General features: G+C 40.3%; 1 protein-coding gene across 2 annotated transcripts in view; it reads right to left on the bottom strand.

Moving 5' to 3' along the window:
* Window positions 1-18,096, bottom strand: part of ascc3 (activating signal cointegrator 1 complex subunit 3) — a 136,574-nt gene extending 118,478 nt beyond the window's left edge. For both annotated transcript variants that reach the window (XM_047599248.1, XM_047599249.1), the window contains exons 1-5: window positions 18,052-18,096; window positions 16,405-16,554; window positions 11,793-11,943; window positions 8,182-8,759; window positions 1,970-2,087 (exon numbers count right to left, since the gene is read on the bottom strand). In XM_047599248.1, coding sequence (XP_047455204.1) covers window positions 1,970-2,087; window positions 8,182-8,759; window positions 11,793-11,943; window positions 16,405-16,494 — 937 coding nt within the window. In that variant the 5' untranslated portion in view covers window positions 16,495-16,554; window positions 18,052-18,096. The remainder of the gene's footprint in view (window positions 1-1,969; window positions 2,088-8,181; window positions 8,760-11,792; window positions 11,944-16,404; window positions 16,555-18,051) is intronic.
* Between the last annotated feature and the right edge of the window lie 2,645 nt (window positions 18,097-20,741).

Below are 20,741 nucleotides of genomic sequence, written 5' to 3'. Positions count from 1 at the left end.
TACAGCATGAAACAATTGGTGCGCTCTGCACCATAAAGATGCTTGATGGTTTTGTTTTTGACAACAACTGCAACAACTTAAAATGGACTGGTATTTTGAAGGGTTAAATTGACAGCCAGCTTCTAATAAGCCCTGATTTATTATCATCTACTGCTTTTATCCCACAGTAAAACACTCACTGTGAGTCAGGAGCAACCCATAATTGAGGTGCAGCGCACAATTTCCTCACATAAACATCTAAAACCACCGCAGCACATCAATATCACTGAATCAGTGTGAGTTTTCTTACGAGACAATACCATAACAGCTTTTATGGGAGACAGTGACACCCGAAGCATGTTTGTAAGGTCTCGTTGCAAATAACCTCTCTTCACAGAGGTACATTAGAAAAGAAAGCAACATTTTCAGTATTTTTGTGGATATTTTAGGATATTTAACCCTAATTTTGATCCAGGAGGCTTGGCAGACATATTATGCCAAATATACTTTTTAGCCCAGCGTCATCTGCCAGCTCGAGGAGTTCATCTTTAATTTCCTTTTTCATTCACAAATGCTTTACAGATCTATTTCTGTGCATTCCTTGGGTCAACAGCACCTTGAAGTAACAGTCTAATTCTGTTGACGCCAGCTGGGGTAAGGATGACGCCCGTCCCCAGTCTCCTCCACAGTCATAGCTTATTTCCAATCGAATGCGCTCCTGTCCCCTCACCACTGTAACTCTGAATGAAGACACGTGCAAATGCAGTTTTTCTGTAGTGGCTCAAAAACTATGACTAAGTGAGCTGAACCCTGGTGGTGAGGGAAGTTGAAATGCAGACCAATTATTTTAGTTAACCCTAGGTTTAGGCTCCTGCGTCAATTTGACTCAATTTTCACATTGATTGTTTTGGATCAATAAAGATGGAACACATCTAGGAAAGGTTAACTGAGGAGGTTCGGAGATACAAACATTTGTGCGACTCGTCTTTGGCGGAATTTCGGCAAAAGTTTCCGCCGGCATTGTTAAAAGGGAAATGGGAAGTAGTAACTTTTTAATATCTGCTAGTTATTTACACAATACTGGCTGTAAAGTGCAACATCTCTTATATTTATATTTATGATTAGGGATTGGTATCGTTAAGGTTTTATCCGAAACCGGTGCCAAAACAGGACTTTTGAAACGGTGCTGGTGCTTAAAAAATGGAAATCATACAAACTTTGTCATTTTATCTTTTAAAGCATTTTGTGACGTGCAAGTTGATCAGAATATAAAATTAAATAATATAACTAAAAAATAAATTGACTAATATAAAATAAAATTCACAATTATGACAAACTGTCCTAATTATCATAACAAAGACAGTGACGTGACGTCTCGCAGGCTATGAAAGATGCTACATTTCTTTAAAAAAAAATGTCACGCATCGTCAGATGTTTATCAAATATCAGGTACCCAATGGAGGTACCCTTGCACAACATCTGTTTCCAGAACTTGTTGCAGGTTGCCAAGTCTGCATCTTTTAAGGTGAAGTAAAGCCAAACTTTTGACCGTTTTACCTTCCCCCGAGTTGCACCGGACGTGTCTACAGTTTCAGTCTGGTTTCAGTCTGGTTACTGCCATGTAAGGACGAGCCATTATGGTACAGAGTATCACTACCCATCCCTATTTATGATTATTTACTGCGGAAGAAGTATTTCTGTCCTTCAAATTCCTAATAAAACCGAAACATTGCAGCAGACTTGAAGCACTAGCAGTTGCAAACCCTTTTATCAGTATATGGAAATGGCCGTTAGATTTCTTTCAATTCAGCAACTGATCAGTTTGTGACCTGACACGGAGTTGACTCTAGGTTGAATCCTAATCAAGACACGGATGATAGTAGAAAGAAAACATGAACCAGAGTATACGGAAACAATTATTTCCAACTGCGAATACGAGCGGAGTTTGCGTTACCATGGAGATAACCTGGTTGCCATGGGGCTGCCTCACCTGGTGGGTAACCGATCCTATCAGATGGGACGGAGAGGAGGGAGTCAACGACGGCCGCCCTCCGCTGTAGCAGGGTGGAGATCATCTCCAGTCCCTCTGGGCCCAGCAGCTCGAACAGCTGGAGGGAAGCACAGAGAGGGGAGGGTAAAAAAAATCAGAAAATACATCCTGCGAAAAAAGACAGAAGCAAACACGGCACCACACAAGCGTCCAAACATGTATACACAGCCTATGGATCAGCGACACCCCCAAATAGAGTGCTATTGCCAAGGCTGAACACCTGGTAATTACCATCAGCCTAGTACAGAATATGCTCTACCGCTTAGCCTCCCAAACATAACCACCTGGCACTTAGCGAGTGACAGGAAACCAACAACAACAACAACAACAAAAACAACAACAAATCCGTCTGCAGCACACACTTAAAAGCAGGCCGGTACAAAAAAAAAAAAAAAACCCGCACAGACAGCCATCAATATCGCCGTGACACTGAAGAGGAGGAGACGATTAAGTTTGCGCTTTCTAATTGGAAAACAGGAGACGGGAGTGTTAATTTGGAACTGTTAAACAATGCAGCGGCCTCTCATCCCCTCTCATTTAAAAGTCGGTTTCAGGATGGAGACATGACTTGCTCTTTCAGTTCCTCGTCCCTTGGGAAAGCAATAGGCAGCGCGGCAGGGAGCTAAAACAACAGATGCACTTTGATGTTAGGTCTTTGTTGAGTGTAACTTTGTCTCCCTCGGCGAGCTCTTTTATACCTGTTCTAAACCCTCTATCTGTCCCTGTGAATGCCCCTGTTTTATTTGAGTTGAGTGTGCTGCATGTCGAGAGCAGGTGGGAGGCGTGGGTGTGTGGGTGGGGAGTTTTCACCTGCTCAAAGGGATTTTTTTTTTTTTTTATGAACTCTCATGAATTCTGCCCTTGGAGCTGACTGATTAGGTGTGGTTTCCACAGGGACTAAGAGGCAGACCGTCTCTTTCAGAAGAATTCTGCGGCGTCGCCGTCCTACAGGCAAAGCCCGGCTCAGCGGCATTAACTGTGTAATAACTCAACATCTGCAAGGCTACAGGTCAGGAGCGGAAACGTTCGTGTCCTCTGCTTCTTTCTGCTCGGCCTTCCCTTCCAGGTTTTTCAGTCGGTGAATAGAAAAAAACGAAGCACTGCTGGTATAAAGGCTTTGGGCAGTGCTGCAACATCCTGAGACCGACTCTACAGAAAATGTTCACTTCAGATTCAATTCAAAGCAAAAATGAAATGCAATCACATTCATGACATACATGAATCTAATGTAAGACATCCTTGTTGGACTCTGAAGACAATATAAAAGATCATTAGTCATTATATCAGAATGAGAATCAAGAAAAATGGACTTCTTGTTTTTTTTGAGATGTTTCACAAGCTTATTTAGTTTTACATGACCAGTAGGAAGTTTTGAACAAATGTGGGTGGAGCTCACCTGAACAGTACATGATTAAAGTATGTTACCGACCAGGTACTTACCTGTAATAGAAGGAATTTCTTATTTGGAGGTATTTTACACAGACGGGTTTCAACCCCTCTCTGAACAAGGGTGGCGGACTGAGATATAATTTGCTGATGTATATTCTTACAATGACAGGCATTGTCAGTCTAGGTATCACAGCTGTGTGTTTTTACATTGTGTATAGTTGTGCTTCTAATTTAGCAAGACTTACGGCCAAAGAATCAAAAAAGACAAATAATTATTATTATTAGGTAAAGAAAAACCGAACATAGAGCACACACAGTGATAGGAACGTGAATTATTGTATCGTACATTAGCCCTTCAAAGGACACTCATCGAAATACTTGGAAATTCAAAGTCCTAGGGTGTTATTGTAGCATAAAAAAGACTTTTTTACATTTTTCAAATTTGTCATTTTCATGTAGAAAATCACGTCAGTAGTTGTGTGTCTGTATGCTGTATGATACCCAGGCTCAGAAATAGATCGTTCTGACGCAGGGCTTTTCTTGCTACTGTTTTAATTAAATTCAGGTCAAGAACTCCAAAATCTGGTGCATCACGAACAATATCCACCTACCTACCCAAAACCCATCCGCATAACTGCATAATAATGATGATGGTAATAATGACATTTGCACTACATTTTTTTTTTTATCGTCTGATTGATTTAACAAGACAGAAACCTAGACACAGCTTCCTACTCTGTTCCCAGCCTATTCTACTTAACAGCTACCCCCACCACATATTATTACCTAGTGCACTATATTGCCTGCTCCACACATTTACTATATTGTGTACAACCTTTGTCTGTGTGTTACACAACAGACAACAATTTGTTCTGAAAATGTGCATTACTAACTTCATATAAATACATTAAAATATAAATATATATGGTATATTCTGTCGCTAATTAAATCCTGCTGTCGCTAATTGAATCCTAAGTCTAAAACCGTCTTCAGCATCAACCAGTGCATGTGGCCGAATGGCTTTTCTACTCCGTTCTCTCTCCTCTACTCAGCGACTACCACAAAATGTCAGCAATCCAGGGTCAGCAGTGAGAAATAATAAGAAGCAGGTTCCGTCTATTGTTAGCTTTAATGGCATGGAGTGCAGAGCCTTTAAACTTTAGCGTTGACTTTGGAGTCACACAGAGGTAGATGCATAGAGAGCCCGCAGGTGTATTCTCACCCTTTTCTCTCCCTCTTTCTCTCCCTCTCTCTCTCACACATACAGCCTTCCACATCTAAAGATGTCAGTGGGAGAGTTCACTTCCAAATGTCAACTACGTGAGGAACATTGGAACCAACTGTAACCAGCTGAAGTTGTAAAAATTCTGCCTCTGCGGTGCACTGATAGAAAGGACAGAGGATGAGAGGGAGACGGGGTGGGGGAGAGAGTGAAAGAAACAGAGAGCGAGAAAGACACTGCTGAGGCTCTATATGGACAAGATAAAAGCGTGAGATAATAGGCAAGACAGAAAAGGAAAGTGGCTAATAATACAGCGAGACAGAACGACGGAACACTTTCCTAATTCCTCATGTGCCCCATGTAAAGGATGACAAACAACGGTGGGTGGTCCCTACAGGGGGAGACTCGACAAAGGTTAACAGTGAACACCCTGATCCTGACCCTGACCTTTATTTCTTTTCTGTCTGTAGAGGAAGTAGAGGCGTATGAAAACAGAAGGTGGCCTTCTGGATAGTTTCGCTCGCCCGTGCCATTATATCAGCTCCACAAAATCTGGATTTTTTTTCATTTACACTCGCATTCTCAATGTGTATAGGTTAAAAAAAATAATGGGGAGACTTTAGAGGAGGTTGGTTTGTTACGTTTTGTGGATGAATAGCTTTCGTGGTGAAGAGAAACCTGCTTATGTCCAGAACCACAGCTGAAGAGGAACAAGATGTAAACTGTGAGATAAAATGGTAGCGGTTCTACGCACTAACGAATCAAAACCAAACAAACAAACCTGAACGATGGAAAGATGAACCTTATCTGTTAAACATGGTGGAGATGGCCCTACAGTTTATTGATCGATTCAATGAGGATGGAAGTAGAAAACCTTAGGGGAGCTACGGCTTAGCCAAACGTATCCAAGAATTTTCGACTAAATATTTAATGAGGATGTTGTATCTGTTCAATTATTTTTCAGCCCCAGTTATTTGGACACTATGCGTTTTAAGGAGCCGCGTTTTATTTTACACACAATTCTTTTCAACTTGGTGGTATATTTCCAGAGCTGTATTATTTATTTTAAACCGGATTAAAAGATTAAAGAGACAAAGCGTCGGCAGACTAACTGGACTAATTGTTTTTGTGTGTTTGCCAAAATGTGGACCACTGTCAAAACTAACACCAACGGTATGTTCTCGCAAAAACCTTATGTGTAATGACAATAACATATGTTTGTTTCTTTTTCCTTTTTTTAGACAGGAAATAGCTACCATCCCATTTCAACTTGCCACCCCCTTCAATGCTACTTTTTAGGATTTGACCTTTTTTTTTTTTACATATGCACATTGAGCAGCCAACACCATCAAAGGGCCTTTATTTCCAATGAAGGTCAAACCCGTGCAGTTAGTTTGAAATGTCTAAAGAAGCCTTAAGCTAAAGGCCAAGGATGACTTGGCGTAACAGCCGGGACATGATAAATCCAGCATCAAATGTAAAAGGTCTGCCGCTGAAGGTCGAGGTTATAGAATCGATAGGAGCCCTAGGATTGGGAATGTACCTTTGGGCCAGGTCAAGCTTTATGTCATAGAAATACCACGATGAGAGCTTAGAGTGGAGTAGTTCATGTAGAAATTAGTCTGGCACTGCCTACAGATAGCTGTCAGGTCTTGATCAGAAGTACAGATGACCCCTAAGTATCGACGCTTCAAACTTGGGAAGACCTTTAGTGATATCTCATTAAGTCTGTAGGGCTTTAATGATCATGACATTTTAGCTGATGGCGGATTATCGCGGGATCCTATACAAGGCAATGAAAGGTCCCTTCACAACATCTACCCAGGTGAAGAACACGCAATTACGATGTACATAGTACAGTACAATTAAGAGGGAATTAGAAACAGACTGCCTCTAATACCAACATGCTTCCAACAAAGGCCTGTTACCTTCAGAATTCCAGGTATATTTATGCCACTCGCAGTATTTTGAAACTAGTAATGAGGTTTTTCCAACTCAAGACAATTCAATATCAAGAACGAACAAAAAGAATGTGTTAATGTAGATTATTTGTTAAAATAATTTCTTATAATTGTTGTAGAAGCGGAATAGTAAAACCTGTGAAATATTTGCAACTCAATGGTTCATACTCATAATTTCATTTTAGTAACAACTTTACCAACTTTGTTGTTTGGGGGTTTGATTGTCTCAGTGAGTGAGTGCTACGTTTATACTGATGTGAAACACCTGCGCTTCTATTCACTGGTCAGTTTTGGACATTGCAAACTCAAACCATTTTCAAATCACAGGTGTAACACTGACGGTGATACTGGCGACTTTATTTCCTTTTATTTCAGTGGCTTTAGCAGCTGCTGTTGCTCCAGTCTGTTGTGTTTGAAATAACATTGACTTTGCACTTTAGGCATTTTTCATATCCTTCAAAAATTCGATTTAATCAAATTATACTGATATATCATCCAGCCATATCTGGAAAAATAAATCATTTACATGCTTTACCACGTTATTTGGTATATTTCTGTTGTGTAGTACACTGGATGTTGACTGTTGTACATGTAAAGTTGGTGCACTAAGTAAAGACAAAAGGTTTACACTTTTACATCTTCTATTTGGTTACTCAAAAGATGTAAATGACCTAATACGCTCAGGATATAACTGGACTTGTTGAGTTTTTCACCACTCATCCAAATGGCTCCTGATGAGTGCTCTCTGATTGCAGGTGAGTATCTGGTCATTAAGAGACACTAGATATGCAAGTTTAAAGTGTGCACCATCAACCGATGTCCCTAATAAAAACCTTAATTACCCAGTAGACATCTAGATCTGAACAGACCACTTGGGTGAGTGTCGAAAAGGTCTTCAAGAAAACTGGAACGAACCCAGCTGCCTTTGTGCATGTGGCATTTAAGACTGAAAAACAGGCTGCACCTAATCATTTCTTTGCATCTATTATATGAACTTTGAATAATTTGCGTACATTTGTGAGGAGCGAGTGTTGCAATGTTTACGTCCATCCCCAATTATAGTTGCTCACATCACCAGGCTTCCAAGCCTCCAGACGACCAGTCAGCAGTGTGAATATGTGTAACGTTATTGTCGAGTTTAGTGTTATTCTTGGTTGGAGGCGAGTGCCTAATAGGTCCACGTGTTCCCGTCTGTTCAGAGATGAGACGAAGACTCTCCAGAGCAGATCCTAATGGCCAGTGTGGCAGAGATGTACATTTTCTGGTTTGCGTAAGCAGCATTTTGCAGATAAATAATACAACTTCCTCATTAATAGATAGCATGCTAAAATATGTAATCATTAGGTTCAAATAAAAGTTTAACAGGGCAAATTCTGTTTATTATTTAGTGGTTAAAGATCACTCTGAAAGTGGCTAAGAAATTAATTGGAGGAAAAAAAAATGTATTTACTTAAGACAGACACTCCGTTGTGCGAGATCCATAAATCATATGACTTTGATTAAAGTTTGAAAACATGTCAGTTTAACAGCATAAAAGGATTCTAAAAGACAATTTCTCACGCACACACATTCTTCCGTACCTCGTTTTGAAGCTCATCGTCACTCTTGTGTGAAGCGAGCATCTCGAACAAGGAGCTGCACAGCTCCTCTGGGTTAGACGAGATCATGTTGCCTCCATTCAGGTACTTCTCCACTTCCGTTCGAAGGATAGATTCGTTCCCGGAGCTCGCGGACCTTCTGGAGCTCGCCCCATCTTCTTCACCGGCGACCTTCTTCCCACTCTGCTGGTTGTTGAGGAAGTTGATGAAGTCCAAGCCGGCGCTGTCCTCGGGGACGCCAGCGCAGGGCAGGTCCTCCAGCGGGTCCAGCGCGTAGCAGTCGTGCGAGAAGACGATGTTGCGTCCGAAAGCGGAGCCTCGTTGGGGGCTGCTGCGGGAGCGCTGGGTCTGGATGAAGTCCTCCACCCTGGAGTCGCCGAGCGGAGCCACCAGCCGAGCCACGCAGGCACACGAGGCTTCGGCTGCCGACGACGGAAAAGGGCCGAACATCTGTTTGATGGCCCTGGTCTCCTCCGTGCCCACGTGGTCTTTGTTGTGGAAGGTGTCGAAGAGAAAGACGGCTGCACTCTCGATGGCATCCTGACCGTGTTCTGCGCCCACTGTTAAATAAAACACAGCACATTTAAACCAAAACTGGAACATGTCTGCTGTGCCTCTTTAAACAGAGATTTACTGAAGCAATGAGCTCTTGCTAATGTCCTGCAATACCCTTCCTGTGTGTTCCCTATCTCATTGTATATATTTTTTTTTATCAAATCAAATATATGGAATCAAGTATAAGGAATATAAATTTAACCTAAATAAAAAGTAAACTCTTTCATGAAACGTGCTCCGTCATCAATTGAATAAAAGCTTGGCTTAAAGACGTTATCCTTCACTGCCCCCAAATTATTAGTTTTGAGATTTATTTAGTTGTTCTACATTCTGCATTAGAATTAACAAGTGCATTGTCAATTCACATCACCGTCCTGAACATTTAGTGACTAAATGTATCTACAATCCATAGAGAAATTAGCAACACAACCGACTATAGAAAATCAGCCCCGGTCTGGCCCCGACTATAGCAAAAAATGAGAAATTCCAACTGAAGGCACAATTAAAACTGATGTACTGGCCATCATTTTAATGATGATGATTATTAGGATTGCTGCAACAATCACCTTCACCCTTTCTATTATCATTAGTGGTACCTAGATGGAAGTGGTGTTTTATATGGCCATTAAATCTGCTCCCTGCACTATTCATGGATCCAGAAAAGAATCAGCGGCGCAGAGCAGCAGAGGCTAGAGAATGAGCTCACTGCTTAAAGTTCCTGCGCCTCATTTAAATAATATTCCAAACAATTCATGCTTAACCAGAAGCACACTTAACAAAAAAGAATACAGAGTAATTGTCCAATTAGAGGAAAAAATGTCAGAGGGGCAGGGGGAGAATGGAGCGAAGGAGGCTGGAGAGGGAGAGGAAAGTGAAACACATGAAAAGGATTTAAACCAATTAAAATGGTCTAAAAGCATCAGCTTCACTGCTGCCCGTAGCCAAACAGAATGGCTGCTTTTATCCTCAAGAGTGAGCTTAACGGCAACTTTTCATTTGGATCCGGTCACACAGGTTCAACAAATAAAGCTGGAGAGAGCAACACTGTAACAAATGCAAATGCTTAGTCTTGACTGGTGAATGAGAAGCGAAACTGCCGTGAACAAAGAGAAAACTCAATGAATGTCGTCCCAGCCTTTCATGACAGATGTCACTAATTGACTCGTAAAGTTTAACAAACAAGTTGTAGAAAGAAGAAATAGGGTAAGTATTGTATGTCATGCTGTAAAACACTTGCGTTGTGTTTACTGAGTTACAGTTTTTGATCGTATGAGTACAGTAAGCTTGGTTTCAATTGTTAAGAGGATAACTGTTAAGCTTAATGCATGGACATCTAATCTATACCCATCTACTCCCATAACCCATCAGACCTGTGAACTACAATTTCTAATGACATAGAACAAGTGGAGTGTAGTGTACTGTAATTAACAATAGTAACAATTAACATAAGGTTAGTTTTACTTAGACTTTACCTGCTGTAGTAAATCAGATTTTAAGCGGAGAAAAAGGTTTTTGAAGGGTTTCTTTAAGGCAGGGGAGTCAAACATTGGGGGCGAGGCCTAAAACAGGCCTGCCAGAGGATCTAATCTGTCCTGCAGCATGAATATGTGCATGCACATTTTAAAAGACATAAATAAAAATTATTTTTTTTTCTATAAAAGTTGTTACTATTCCAAATTCTTCCAGTGGGGTTCCACTGTATTAGTAAGAGTTGCCGACATAACACAACACTGAGAACCAGAACTAAACAGTGGACGGCTGCTATGAGATGAAGTCTCACTTTTTATTCTTCTTTAAAAAAAAAAATCTAGCACTTTGAGTACTTATAAGTAGAAATAGAAAACAAGACCATTTATCATTAAATGTAAACACTTTCACAGTACGCTCTTCTTTAGACTAAAACAAAGTGAAACATTTTGAGTTATTGATAGATTATGCTGTTGTGTTACTGCTCCAGCCTCCTTGAGATAAGATTGGGCTCTATGTGGCCTCTCACCTACAATTTGTTTGAAATCCCCACTTTAAGGAATCCAGACAGACACAGAATTCATGCACGAGCGATTTAAATATTGTGTTATGCAGGTAGGACATCTTCTGTCTAGAAGTGTTCTCCAGACCTCGTACCTGGTCTGGAACCCGGCTCTGAAGCATGAAAGAGATGTGCTACTCCATTTTTCAGAAATGGAACTGGTTAACTGTGCACAGTAAGTCAGAAAGTTTCCTTCACTGTCAACAAAAGCTGTTTAGTTGTGTTATTTCTTGGCACTTGCTAGTTGCACATCTTCTATATGTTTGAGCATCAAATACTTCGCACAATGTCAAAGTGACAGCTGTCTGCTGTGCGTGTGCCATTTGTGCTTTAATCTGGTTTTACGGCTAGTATTGCGTTTTGTTGTTACTTCTCTTACAGACGACTTTAAGAGTGAGAGGAAATATATCTCAAATGTCACAGCACTATTTTTATTATTACTAGAAACCGAATCAGTAGTTGGTTGATAATTGTAGAAAAACCCACCACTCTGCAACTGAAATCATATCAATATTAAGCTGTGTCTTTATTGTGTGACCATGAAAGACAAAGCTTGAGGATTTAACACAGAGTTTTATTTTTAAATGGTGTAACTATTAGGATTAAAGGGTCATGTACAAAGTTTTATATATTTATTTTTTTGGGGGGGAGGGAGGTGGGTGGTTTCCCATGTTCGTCTTTTAAAAACGTGAGCACTACAAAAGATTTTCTGCCTTTATCTCACTGACTAAGACTCATGAAAAAGACAGAAGTAGTAAAAGAAACACCGTATTGTATTTATGTAATTGAAGTCAAGCCTTTACTATTTATTAAAGACTTTAAACTGTGGTCTGTCAAACTCACAAAAACCTCTTAATTTCAACAACAGCTCATTGTATTATATTCACTTTCACACAAGCAACACATGAAAGCATTCTGTTATTTCTAAGAGTCGTTTCATCCGTGTAACACAAACTATATATTATGCATGTACACAATGACATGACGATGAATCTGAGGAGATAATTACCGATCTGTTTGGCTGCGTGGAGGAGGCTCTTCAGTTCCTGACTGGCGGCTTGCTGCTGAGCTTTGTCCTGATGCTCGGTGCAGAAATGGACAATCTTCTGCCACGTCAGGCCCTCTCTGGCAAACAGCTCCTGTCTCTTAAGACGCTTGGCCTAACGCGAGTCACAGAAAGCAACGCAATTACATTTCAAGGAAGCACTCGCCACTGTAGTAATCACAGGCACCTCTCATAGCCCGCTGGAACACTGGCGGGTTTACTTATGTGTCATTAAAGGCTGCATATACCGATGCTATTCATAGCCTTCCAATATAGATTCAATTCAATTTTATTTACACAGCGTCAATAAAAGGGCTTTTCAAAATTCTGACGGTATCATGGTATATCACAGTATTTCTTTTCATGCATAATCACATGTTCACCACATTTTCTACTGGTTAAGAGAGGATTTAATGCAGTAGTTTGACTAAGGATGGACGATTTTGCTGTCACGATGAGTAGATATTGTAGAATAATCCTACACTAGACAACAATTCACCAACCTGCCCATGATTCCTGTCATACTCACAAACTGTCACAGATCATCAGCTATGTGTTATATTACTAGACCCTACATGTTTCCCTCCGCTTGATGTATGTATCTATGACAGAAGTTTGTTTATCTTGTTTCTCCTGCTCTTCTTTTCTCTCTATCTTCTCTGTTTCTAACCGGCTGGCCTTCGGCAGATGGGTCCCTCCATATGAACTGGGTTCTGCTCAAGGTTTCTTCCTGTTAAAAGGGAGTCTTTCCTTGCCACCGTCGCCCTCAGGTTTGCTCTGGAGGTTGCAGGCTGGTTTTTGTGAAGCGTCTTGAGACGATTTGTATTGTTATTGGCGCTATATAAATAAAACTGAATTGAATTGAATTGAATAGTCGTAAAACGGGTTTGCATGGCCAAGCGTTAGCGCTGCCTGCTGATATGGAAATCTGGGGAAATCCGGCTACCATAATAATTGTAGTATGCGCGCAACATTTTCTTCTCATTCATAAAAAGCTCAAATCGGGACATGTCATTTAAAACGTGGACTGTCCCCAGAAATCAGGTATGTATGGTCCCCCTAAAAAAAGAAACTGCACCTTTTTTTTTTTTTGGCAGTCTTCTCATTCTGCCACTTAATGTTTCAGCGATTTCCATCTTCATCACATCTCGCAGTGACACAGTCGCACCATGTGTGTTTAGAAGCGCTACATTGAAAATGGTCCGGTCTGAAACAGTGTCTCACTGCGCAACATTCCTAACACTGTGTAATCAAATACCTGGGTACGCCAGTATATTAAAAATTTATATCATGACAAGAAAAAATACCTGTATTCGGTATGAACTAGTATACAGTACCGAGCCCTAATCAATAACAATACAAAGTGTCTGGAGACGCTTTACAAAATCCGGTCTGAAACCTCCAGATCGAGCCTGAAGGCGACGACGGCGCCAAGAAAAAAAACTCCCTTTTAACAGGAAGAAACATTGAGCTCATATAAAGAGACGTATCTGCCTAAAGTTGGCCAGGCAGGGACAGAAAAAGAGAGAGAAGGGAGCAGCAGGAGGAACAAGACGGACATTTATCTGTCACAGAAAGACATAACAGTTTGAGATTATGAGAGGAATCATGGGCAGAATTGGAGAATTGTTCCTTCAGGTAGGAGTGGATGACTGCGGGAGGCCGTGAAGACAGGGCAGGTTGATGAGATTCACGACAACGGATGTAGTGTGGAGCTCCACAGGTCAGAAACACACACCAGATGACGGAGGAGGAAGAGAGGTTAACATGATATAGAGTAGTAGCAAAGAATTGTGTGATTAGTAAAGAATTTAGATAAGAAATTAGATAAGGCTTATTGCAGCATAACTATTTTTCAAGCACATTATGTAATAACAGTTAGTTAAAGCAAAGAGTTTATTTTAAGTGGTGCCTGTAACCAATTGATTTAACGAACGATCATAATGTAAACCAGGTATTTTGATGCTAATTCCAACACAAAGCCAGATTTCTTTTACTTTCTTTCTTATCCGTGATGCATTAACGGTGCTTTTCACACTGTAGTTCTACAACCAACCCGAGCGGTTTTGCAGGCGTCAGGGTTAACGTGCTTTACTGTGGTTTTCAAAAACGCCTCTTCCATTATAGCGGTGAGGTATCAAGTCACAGGAGGTCTGACAGTTTATAGTCCGAGGTCGGGAGAAGCATTAACACAATGACTCCATTACAATCAGCATCTCCGTATCTGCTACAGTGAAACTAAGCATTTTAACATAAGCCGGGAGATAATCTCAGGGTGACTCCTGCCATCGTTTCCCTGGATAAGCACTTCTTCTGCTTAGAGGATTTCTCTGGAGCTTAGCCAGGTAAAAGTGAACAGCTGGATACTGCTCTAAATTTCATTTTAAGTCTCGGGAAGAGGGGCCTGATAACGGGGGGGGGTGATTGGTAAGGTTGTTAAATGATGAAATGATCAAATAATGAAACGCTGATCATTAAATACTGGATAAGAAAGTGAATTGAAAGGAAGGCAGAAGTGCCTGATACACTTATCTGAAACGGTTGGATCGTGAAAGCATTTCACTAAATTTTAAAGTGATTCTTTTTATGAAAGTTCTACCTCTAATATTTAGCACAGAAATGCAGAATATGCACATTTGAGATTGTATATAAGAGTAGTGGATACAGTAAGTCTATACACCACATACCAGGTTTTTGTGAAGAATATGATTATATCAGAAACTTTAATTTAATTTTTAAAGCTACAAAGAAGTGCATTTTTAAAGATTACCCTATATGCAAAGACACTGAAAATCTAGAGAAATATTTTTGGGAAAAATGTTTAAAATGTGAAACTAAGAAAAATATAGCTGCATATCTGTGCAAACCCTTTTATAACTGGGTATGTGGGTGCGTTCAGAATCAAATTCTCATGAATCCCATGTGAAACACCATCTGCCTTCACCTGAAGTGACTCTCATTACCTCCACATACATCTCAACTGCTCTTGTAAAGACAAAGGATCAATATCTCATTGGTGAAAAGTATCAGTCAGGTGAGGGCGACCGAACCTTCCCAAGGAATTAGATGGATAATGCATTGAGTCAATGAGGATGGGCATCAACTACTGGAAAAAAAAAAAGGCAATATTATCCTGAACATTCAAACTTGATGAGATGACACAGAGGAGGCTGGTGAGGAAGGCCGTCCAGAGGCAGACAACAGCGTTAAAGGAGCTGCATCTCATTTCTGCAGTTAGAACCGGGGCTTTAGTGAAAGTGGAGGGAATCACTAAAAGCTCCGAGCACCAGTCAGTTTAGAAACAAAATCTCCTGGTGTCCGGAAAGACAAAAAATGTGAAGAGGTTTCACCTTTCAGCACGACAAAGAGCCAAAGCACACATCCAAATCAATAAAAGAACGACTTCTAGTGAGTAAATGATTAATGTTTGTAAAAGGCCCAGTCACCGCTCAGACCTAGGTCCTGTAGAAAATATGTGGACTCAGGTTTTGACAGATCTTCTGGAACATTTTGGCAGTTTTGAAAGCGCAGGAACAAAATTTCCCCAATTCAAGATGTTCCAAGCTGATAACATCCAAAGCCTTTCCAGTGTCACAGGAAAGGGTTGTATTTTTATTAAAAAAAATAAATAAATAAAGATATGAACATTCTAACATGAGTTATTGTTTTTTTTTACATCACAAAAACATAATTTAAAAAGGGAGTCGTTTTACACTAAATGTATGTGCTTGTGTAACAGGGTCACACATAAACATCCTGTTATAACTATATAACATCTGTTGTGCTAACATTGATTTTCTATATCTGGCAGTCAAAATGTTATAAGTGTCACTTCAGGATCATTTTAGGTTCAGAGCCACTTCGTTTGCACAGTTCTGAAATGCCAGAAATCTATTTCTCACTTTTGCAATTACAGTTAATCCTATTTTTTTCTATAGTTTATTAAATATAGTTTCTGCCTTACCATGCAGAGACTGTGAGAAGTGGTTAGAGCTAGAGTAATGTTTGTTGCTTCTTAAAAGTCACTGTGTGTTAATCTAACTTTCCTCCTCTCTCCTTATATGTGTTTTATTCACATAGGACCAGGAGCAGGCGTCTGAACTACCTGGCTGTTGTTCTTGCTGTTTAAATTCTCTGGTTATGTTTAAACGTACAAACTGTCTCATGTACATCCCTAACCCTTTTGTACAATTCTCCAGAGGGGGTGTTGTGTGTCACGTTTTCAATCACAATGAATCTTTTTATAATTGCTTTTCGTGCATATTATTATATCTTGTTTTAGTCATTACTATTATTACAAAGAAAAAATGTGTTTTATGAGTTTAACAGTCACTAACTTTCCTCTCGTCTCCTTGTATTTCTTGTATTTTCACCTCGGACCAGGAGCAGGCAGCTGAGTTGCATAATGGTTTCTCTTTTGTTGTCATCTAAATGTTCCAGTTGTCACAATAAATGGGGATCACCTCTGAGAGGGCTAGCGCCGTGTCACATCGTCATTTATCCAACACGACGCAGGAGCCCTCCAGTCGCACTTGCCAATAAAAAGATAAATACTTTCTGTGTCTAACCGCCTCACCTTCAGATCATAGAGCTGCTCAGTGAAGTCCTCCTTCTTGCTCACGTTGGAGAAGGAACGGAGTGCACCCGTGAGCCGTGGGGGAGACATCGTCCTCACTTCCTCTCCTCCCGACGCTGGTTCTGCCCCGTTCTGTGGATTTTCAGCTTTCTGCGACCGTCGGAAAGAGAAACACAGATAATAAATTTGGATTATTGTGTCCTGTGTTTACCTACATGCATCTCTAGATCCCACAGGCACATCCATACGTAGCACAGCACATCCTCATCTAAAGTCTTAAGTGACTTAAATGACATTTCATTCTTAATCCACGGGGTTTAATATGACATCAGCCCACCCCTCGCAACTGTAACAGCTTCAACTCTTCTGATAAGGCTTTCAACAAGGTTTAAGAGTTTGTGTTTTTGGGAATTTTTGACCATTCTTCCAGAAGCACATTTGTGAGGTCAGACACTGACATTCATCCCAAAGGTGTTCAGTTGGGTTGAGGTCAGGAACCTGTGCAAGCCAGTCAAGTTCTTCCACACCAAACTCGCTCATCCTTGTCTTTATGTCCTTTGTCATGTTGGAACAGGAAGGGGTCATCCCCAAACTGTTCCTATAAAGTTGGGAGCATGGACATGTCCAAAATCTCTTGGTATGCTGTGGCATTCAGAGTTCCTTTCATTGGCACTAAGGTACCAAGCCCAGCTTCTTAAGAGCAACCCCAAACCATAATCAGCCCCTCCACCAAACTTCACTCTTTGCACAAAGCAGCCAGACAAGTACCGTCCTCCTGGCAACCACCAAAGCCAGATTCATCCGCACCACTGCATCCGACGCTTTGCATTGCTGGGATGCAGCTGCTCAGCCAATGAAACACATCCCATGACTGTTCTTGAGCTAATGTCAAGGCCACATGAAGTTTGGAGGTCTGTAGCGATTGACTCTGCACAAAGTTGGTGACCTCTGTGCACTACGCCCATCAGTATCCGCCGACTCCACTCTGTATTTTATTGACCTGCCACTGTGGCCATAGAAGAGACTGGATCACCTGAATTCAGTTATTTGGATGGGCGAATACTTTCGACCATACAGTGTATAATGAGTGACATGAGTTTGGACCTCATTAGCATATGGCTAGGACCGTTTAAATCAACGTCACTATGAACCTGACAGCTCTGCATCTATATTTTTTATTAGTCGGAGGGTGAACTGAATCCCTGTTATAATGAATAATGAGGTGGAATCAGGACCAAGTACTTGGTGAATAAAGTTCAAGCCAAAAAGAAAACAGGACAAATCAAAGACAGTCTCGTAAGATGCTACTGATGATTCAATTGTCAACTGTACCTAGCCACCTAATATTATTGCGTCCAAGTAGAATATTTTGACGTGTCAGAGCTTTTATTCCGTATATACCTTTTATAAAAACGGAGACGATATGTTACATCACGCCACTTTTGCCAACTTTAACCACAACAAATGCCAACAAATGCCGTTTGACAGTGTAGCCAACCTTAGCACGCCAGCCAAGCTGTCATTTCCCTAGCCACGTTAGCTTTGCCACTGTAAAGCGCTTTGAATGGACAATAAACTCGTAAGATAAAAACTGTCTTTGAGCAGCTTTCGTAACATATATTTTGCATTTCAACTTGCAATACATACCCAGGCGACGTTTCAGTCAGGAACGTGTGTGTAGCTCACCGGCGAACGTCAACAGAGGTTTCGTTCACGATGAATAACCATGGGGTTTGTAGTTTTTAACGACAGATGCCGAATAGGGATGTGGTAAGAAAGGACTACATTACCCAGCAACACCGGAGGATGACATACGAGGTCCGCTTTTTACTGAAACCGGCGTACACCTCTGCAGGCGGAGTCTACATTTAGTTTTTATACAATACATTAGTATTATTCAGTTTTGTTCAAATTACTTGCGAACTGCATATTTCACGTGTTTGCGGAGGTGTTCGTGCTACTTATTTTAATTTATTTTATTATTATTATTATTTTTGGTTTGCGTCGTCCCCGTCCACTTCAACACCGCCCACACACCGCAACACCCAGGCATTAAAAACGAACAAACCAGTTTGTTATACGTCTATATAAACGTCAGTACAGTATATTTTTTTCTTTATTCTTTTTTTCAGTTTTCCTTTATATACTTTCTGTTATATACTGTATAACAGAAATTTGAGAAAGTGTTTTATTTACGTGTAAAAAGGGGAAACAGGAATTAACTCAAGAAAAAAGAAAGTAAAAACAAAAATAGGCAACCTATTTTTCAAAATAAAGCAATACATTCTAAATTAGCTTAAAACTACAGTCTAACTAACTAAAAATTATCTGAAATAAATTATTTCTAATGTAACATTAATCTAAAAAATATGTATTACATTGTTTAACATTAGCAAGGTTCCCGTTTTTTCGTATTCAAAGTGAATGGTTTGGTCTATGTTTATACTGCTTTCTCACTCCTTCGAGGCTAGAACTGCTCCAATACCTGTCGTGTTAGTTGACACAAGTGTTACAACTTCCAATGTGAAAAATAAGACTGAAGCAGTAATAACATCCTACCTGCTGCTGCGAGGCTGAACAAGTAAGCCTGCTCCCAGTAGACCATGTGCACACTGTAACATCTGTAACATCTGTACAATCAGATATAAAATGTTTATATGCCTGTATTTGCACATACAATATAAATTCATACAACTTCTATTGTATTCATTTTCTAGTTTTATTTAAAGTTTACATTTTTATCTCCACTGTCTGCTGCTGTGACACTGCAAATTTCCCCACTGAGGGATAAATAAAGGATTATCTTATCTCGTCTTATCTTATCTTACGTGCAAATTAGTTTATTTTCCACCATGTGCTCATGATTAGCATACTTCCGTACTATGGTATAGATAATAGTGTTACCTGGGACTTAAGAGTTTGTAAACATGGAAGCACAAATTAGGATGCTGCTATTGTAACAAGAGGACGGACCAGTGGTGCTGAGGCAAGCTGGACGTTTGACCAAGCAGAGCAGAAGATCTGCTGAGGGAACGCAGGCAGGGAACAATCCTGAGAGCCGGGTTTCACAACTGATGAGCAAGGCCAGGGTCTGGAATATCAGGACCATGGGACACGGCTCAGATAACGTTTTGTCGAATGTCATGAATTTTATTCATTGATACTGCTCCGACACCACTCTTATTTGTTTTATAGACTTATATTTCTTAGGTTTTTGTGATAAGAAAGTATCATAAAATAAAATAAAATTACACGTTTACAGAAAGGATAATACAGCAAGGAAAGTAACAAAATAATAATACAAAACTAACGAAGAAAGAAAATGAAAGTAATGAAAAATAGTGCAATAAAATAATTGACCCACCCAGTTGTGCAGTTAAACGAGTCAAAAAAAGATAAAATCTTAATTTTAACCTTTAAGATCTGAACATCTGCATGCACATAAAAAAAAAAGCTTCATTATTACCGTAATGGCAGCTTTTTTTTCCAGCTAATTAGAATCCCTCAACCTTTTTGTCAATAGTGCAAACCATTGTGAGTTATGGTTATTCAAATATCGTTAAAGCACGTTAAAGGTTTAAAGGTTAAAATTTCTAAGATGTACCAACAGACAGACACAACCACTTGTTGCTTCCACTTACCGTCCTCCAAGGCAACCCTATTATCAAAATGCATCAACTCTGTCTTGAACTGTTTTATGTTTATATGCCACATGTAGATTTATTTTTTTCAGTATCTTCTCTTCTTTCTTCAAGGAGGTTGGGGTCTGACACGGGTTCTGCTCAAGGTTTGCTCTCTTTTTTTCCCCATTCTTCCATCACTTTAGTGCTGCCACATGCTTCATGAGAATAAAACAGTATTATAACCAAACTCATTATATTTTATGGTTTATTATATTTCTTGTGCTCATCTTTGGCTAAATGATACCTCTCAATGAAAGAAATACAGATAAATATCAATATCATTGTCCAAATCTGATGAATGCCAAGAGAGAGAAAGAGATGGACAAAGAGAAAGGCTGCATTTCATCTTTGAATTAACACTTTTAGGGGTTTGTCGAACGTCTGAGGGGCTCCACTTCCCACAGTGGTGTCCAGAGGAGCTTCTCACAGCCGTTTGTCTTCCCTTCTCTACCCGGCGATATTACAAACCATCCCCTTCATATCTTAACTATTAGAGGGTCTACCAAGTGACTGGGTAGTATCCGTATATTTGAAAGCACAGGGGGTATTGGCGCTTTGCGACGGTGACACAGGCCCTGCAGCTGCCGGAGTCAGACGGAGACAGAGACAACAGGAAGTGTCACACGCTTCCTCGGGCTCAGCACCTCACCTGCT

The sequence above is a fragment of the Mugil cephalus genome, chromosome 11 (assembly GCF_022458985.1).
Source record: "Mugil cephalus isolate CIBA_MC_2020 chromosome 11, CIBA_Mcephalus_1.1, whole genome shotgun sequence".
In the NCBI taxonomy this organism is placed as follows: Eukaryota; Metazoa; Chordata; class Actinopteri; order Mugiliformes; family Mugilidae; genus Mugil; species Mugil cephalus.
This window is presented reverse-complemented; position numbering and strand designations above follow the sequence as displayed.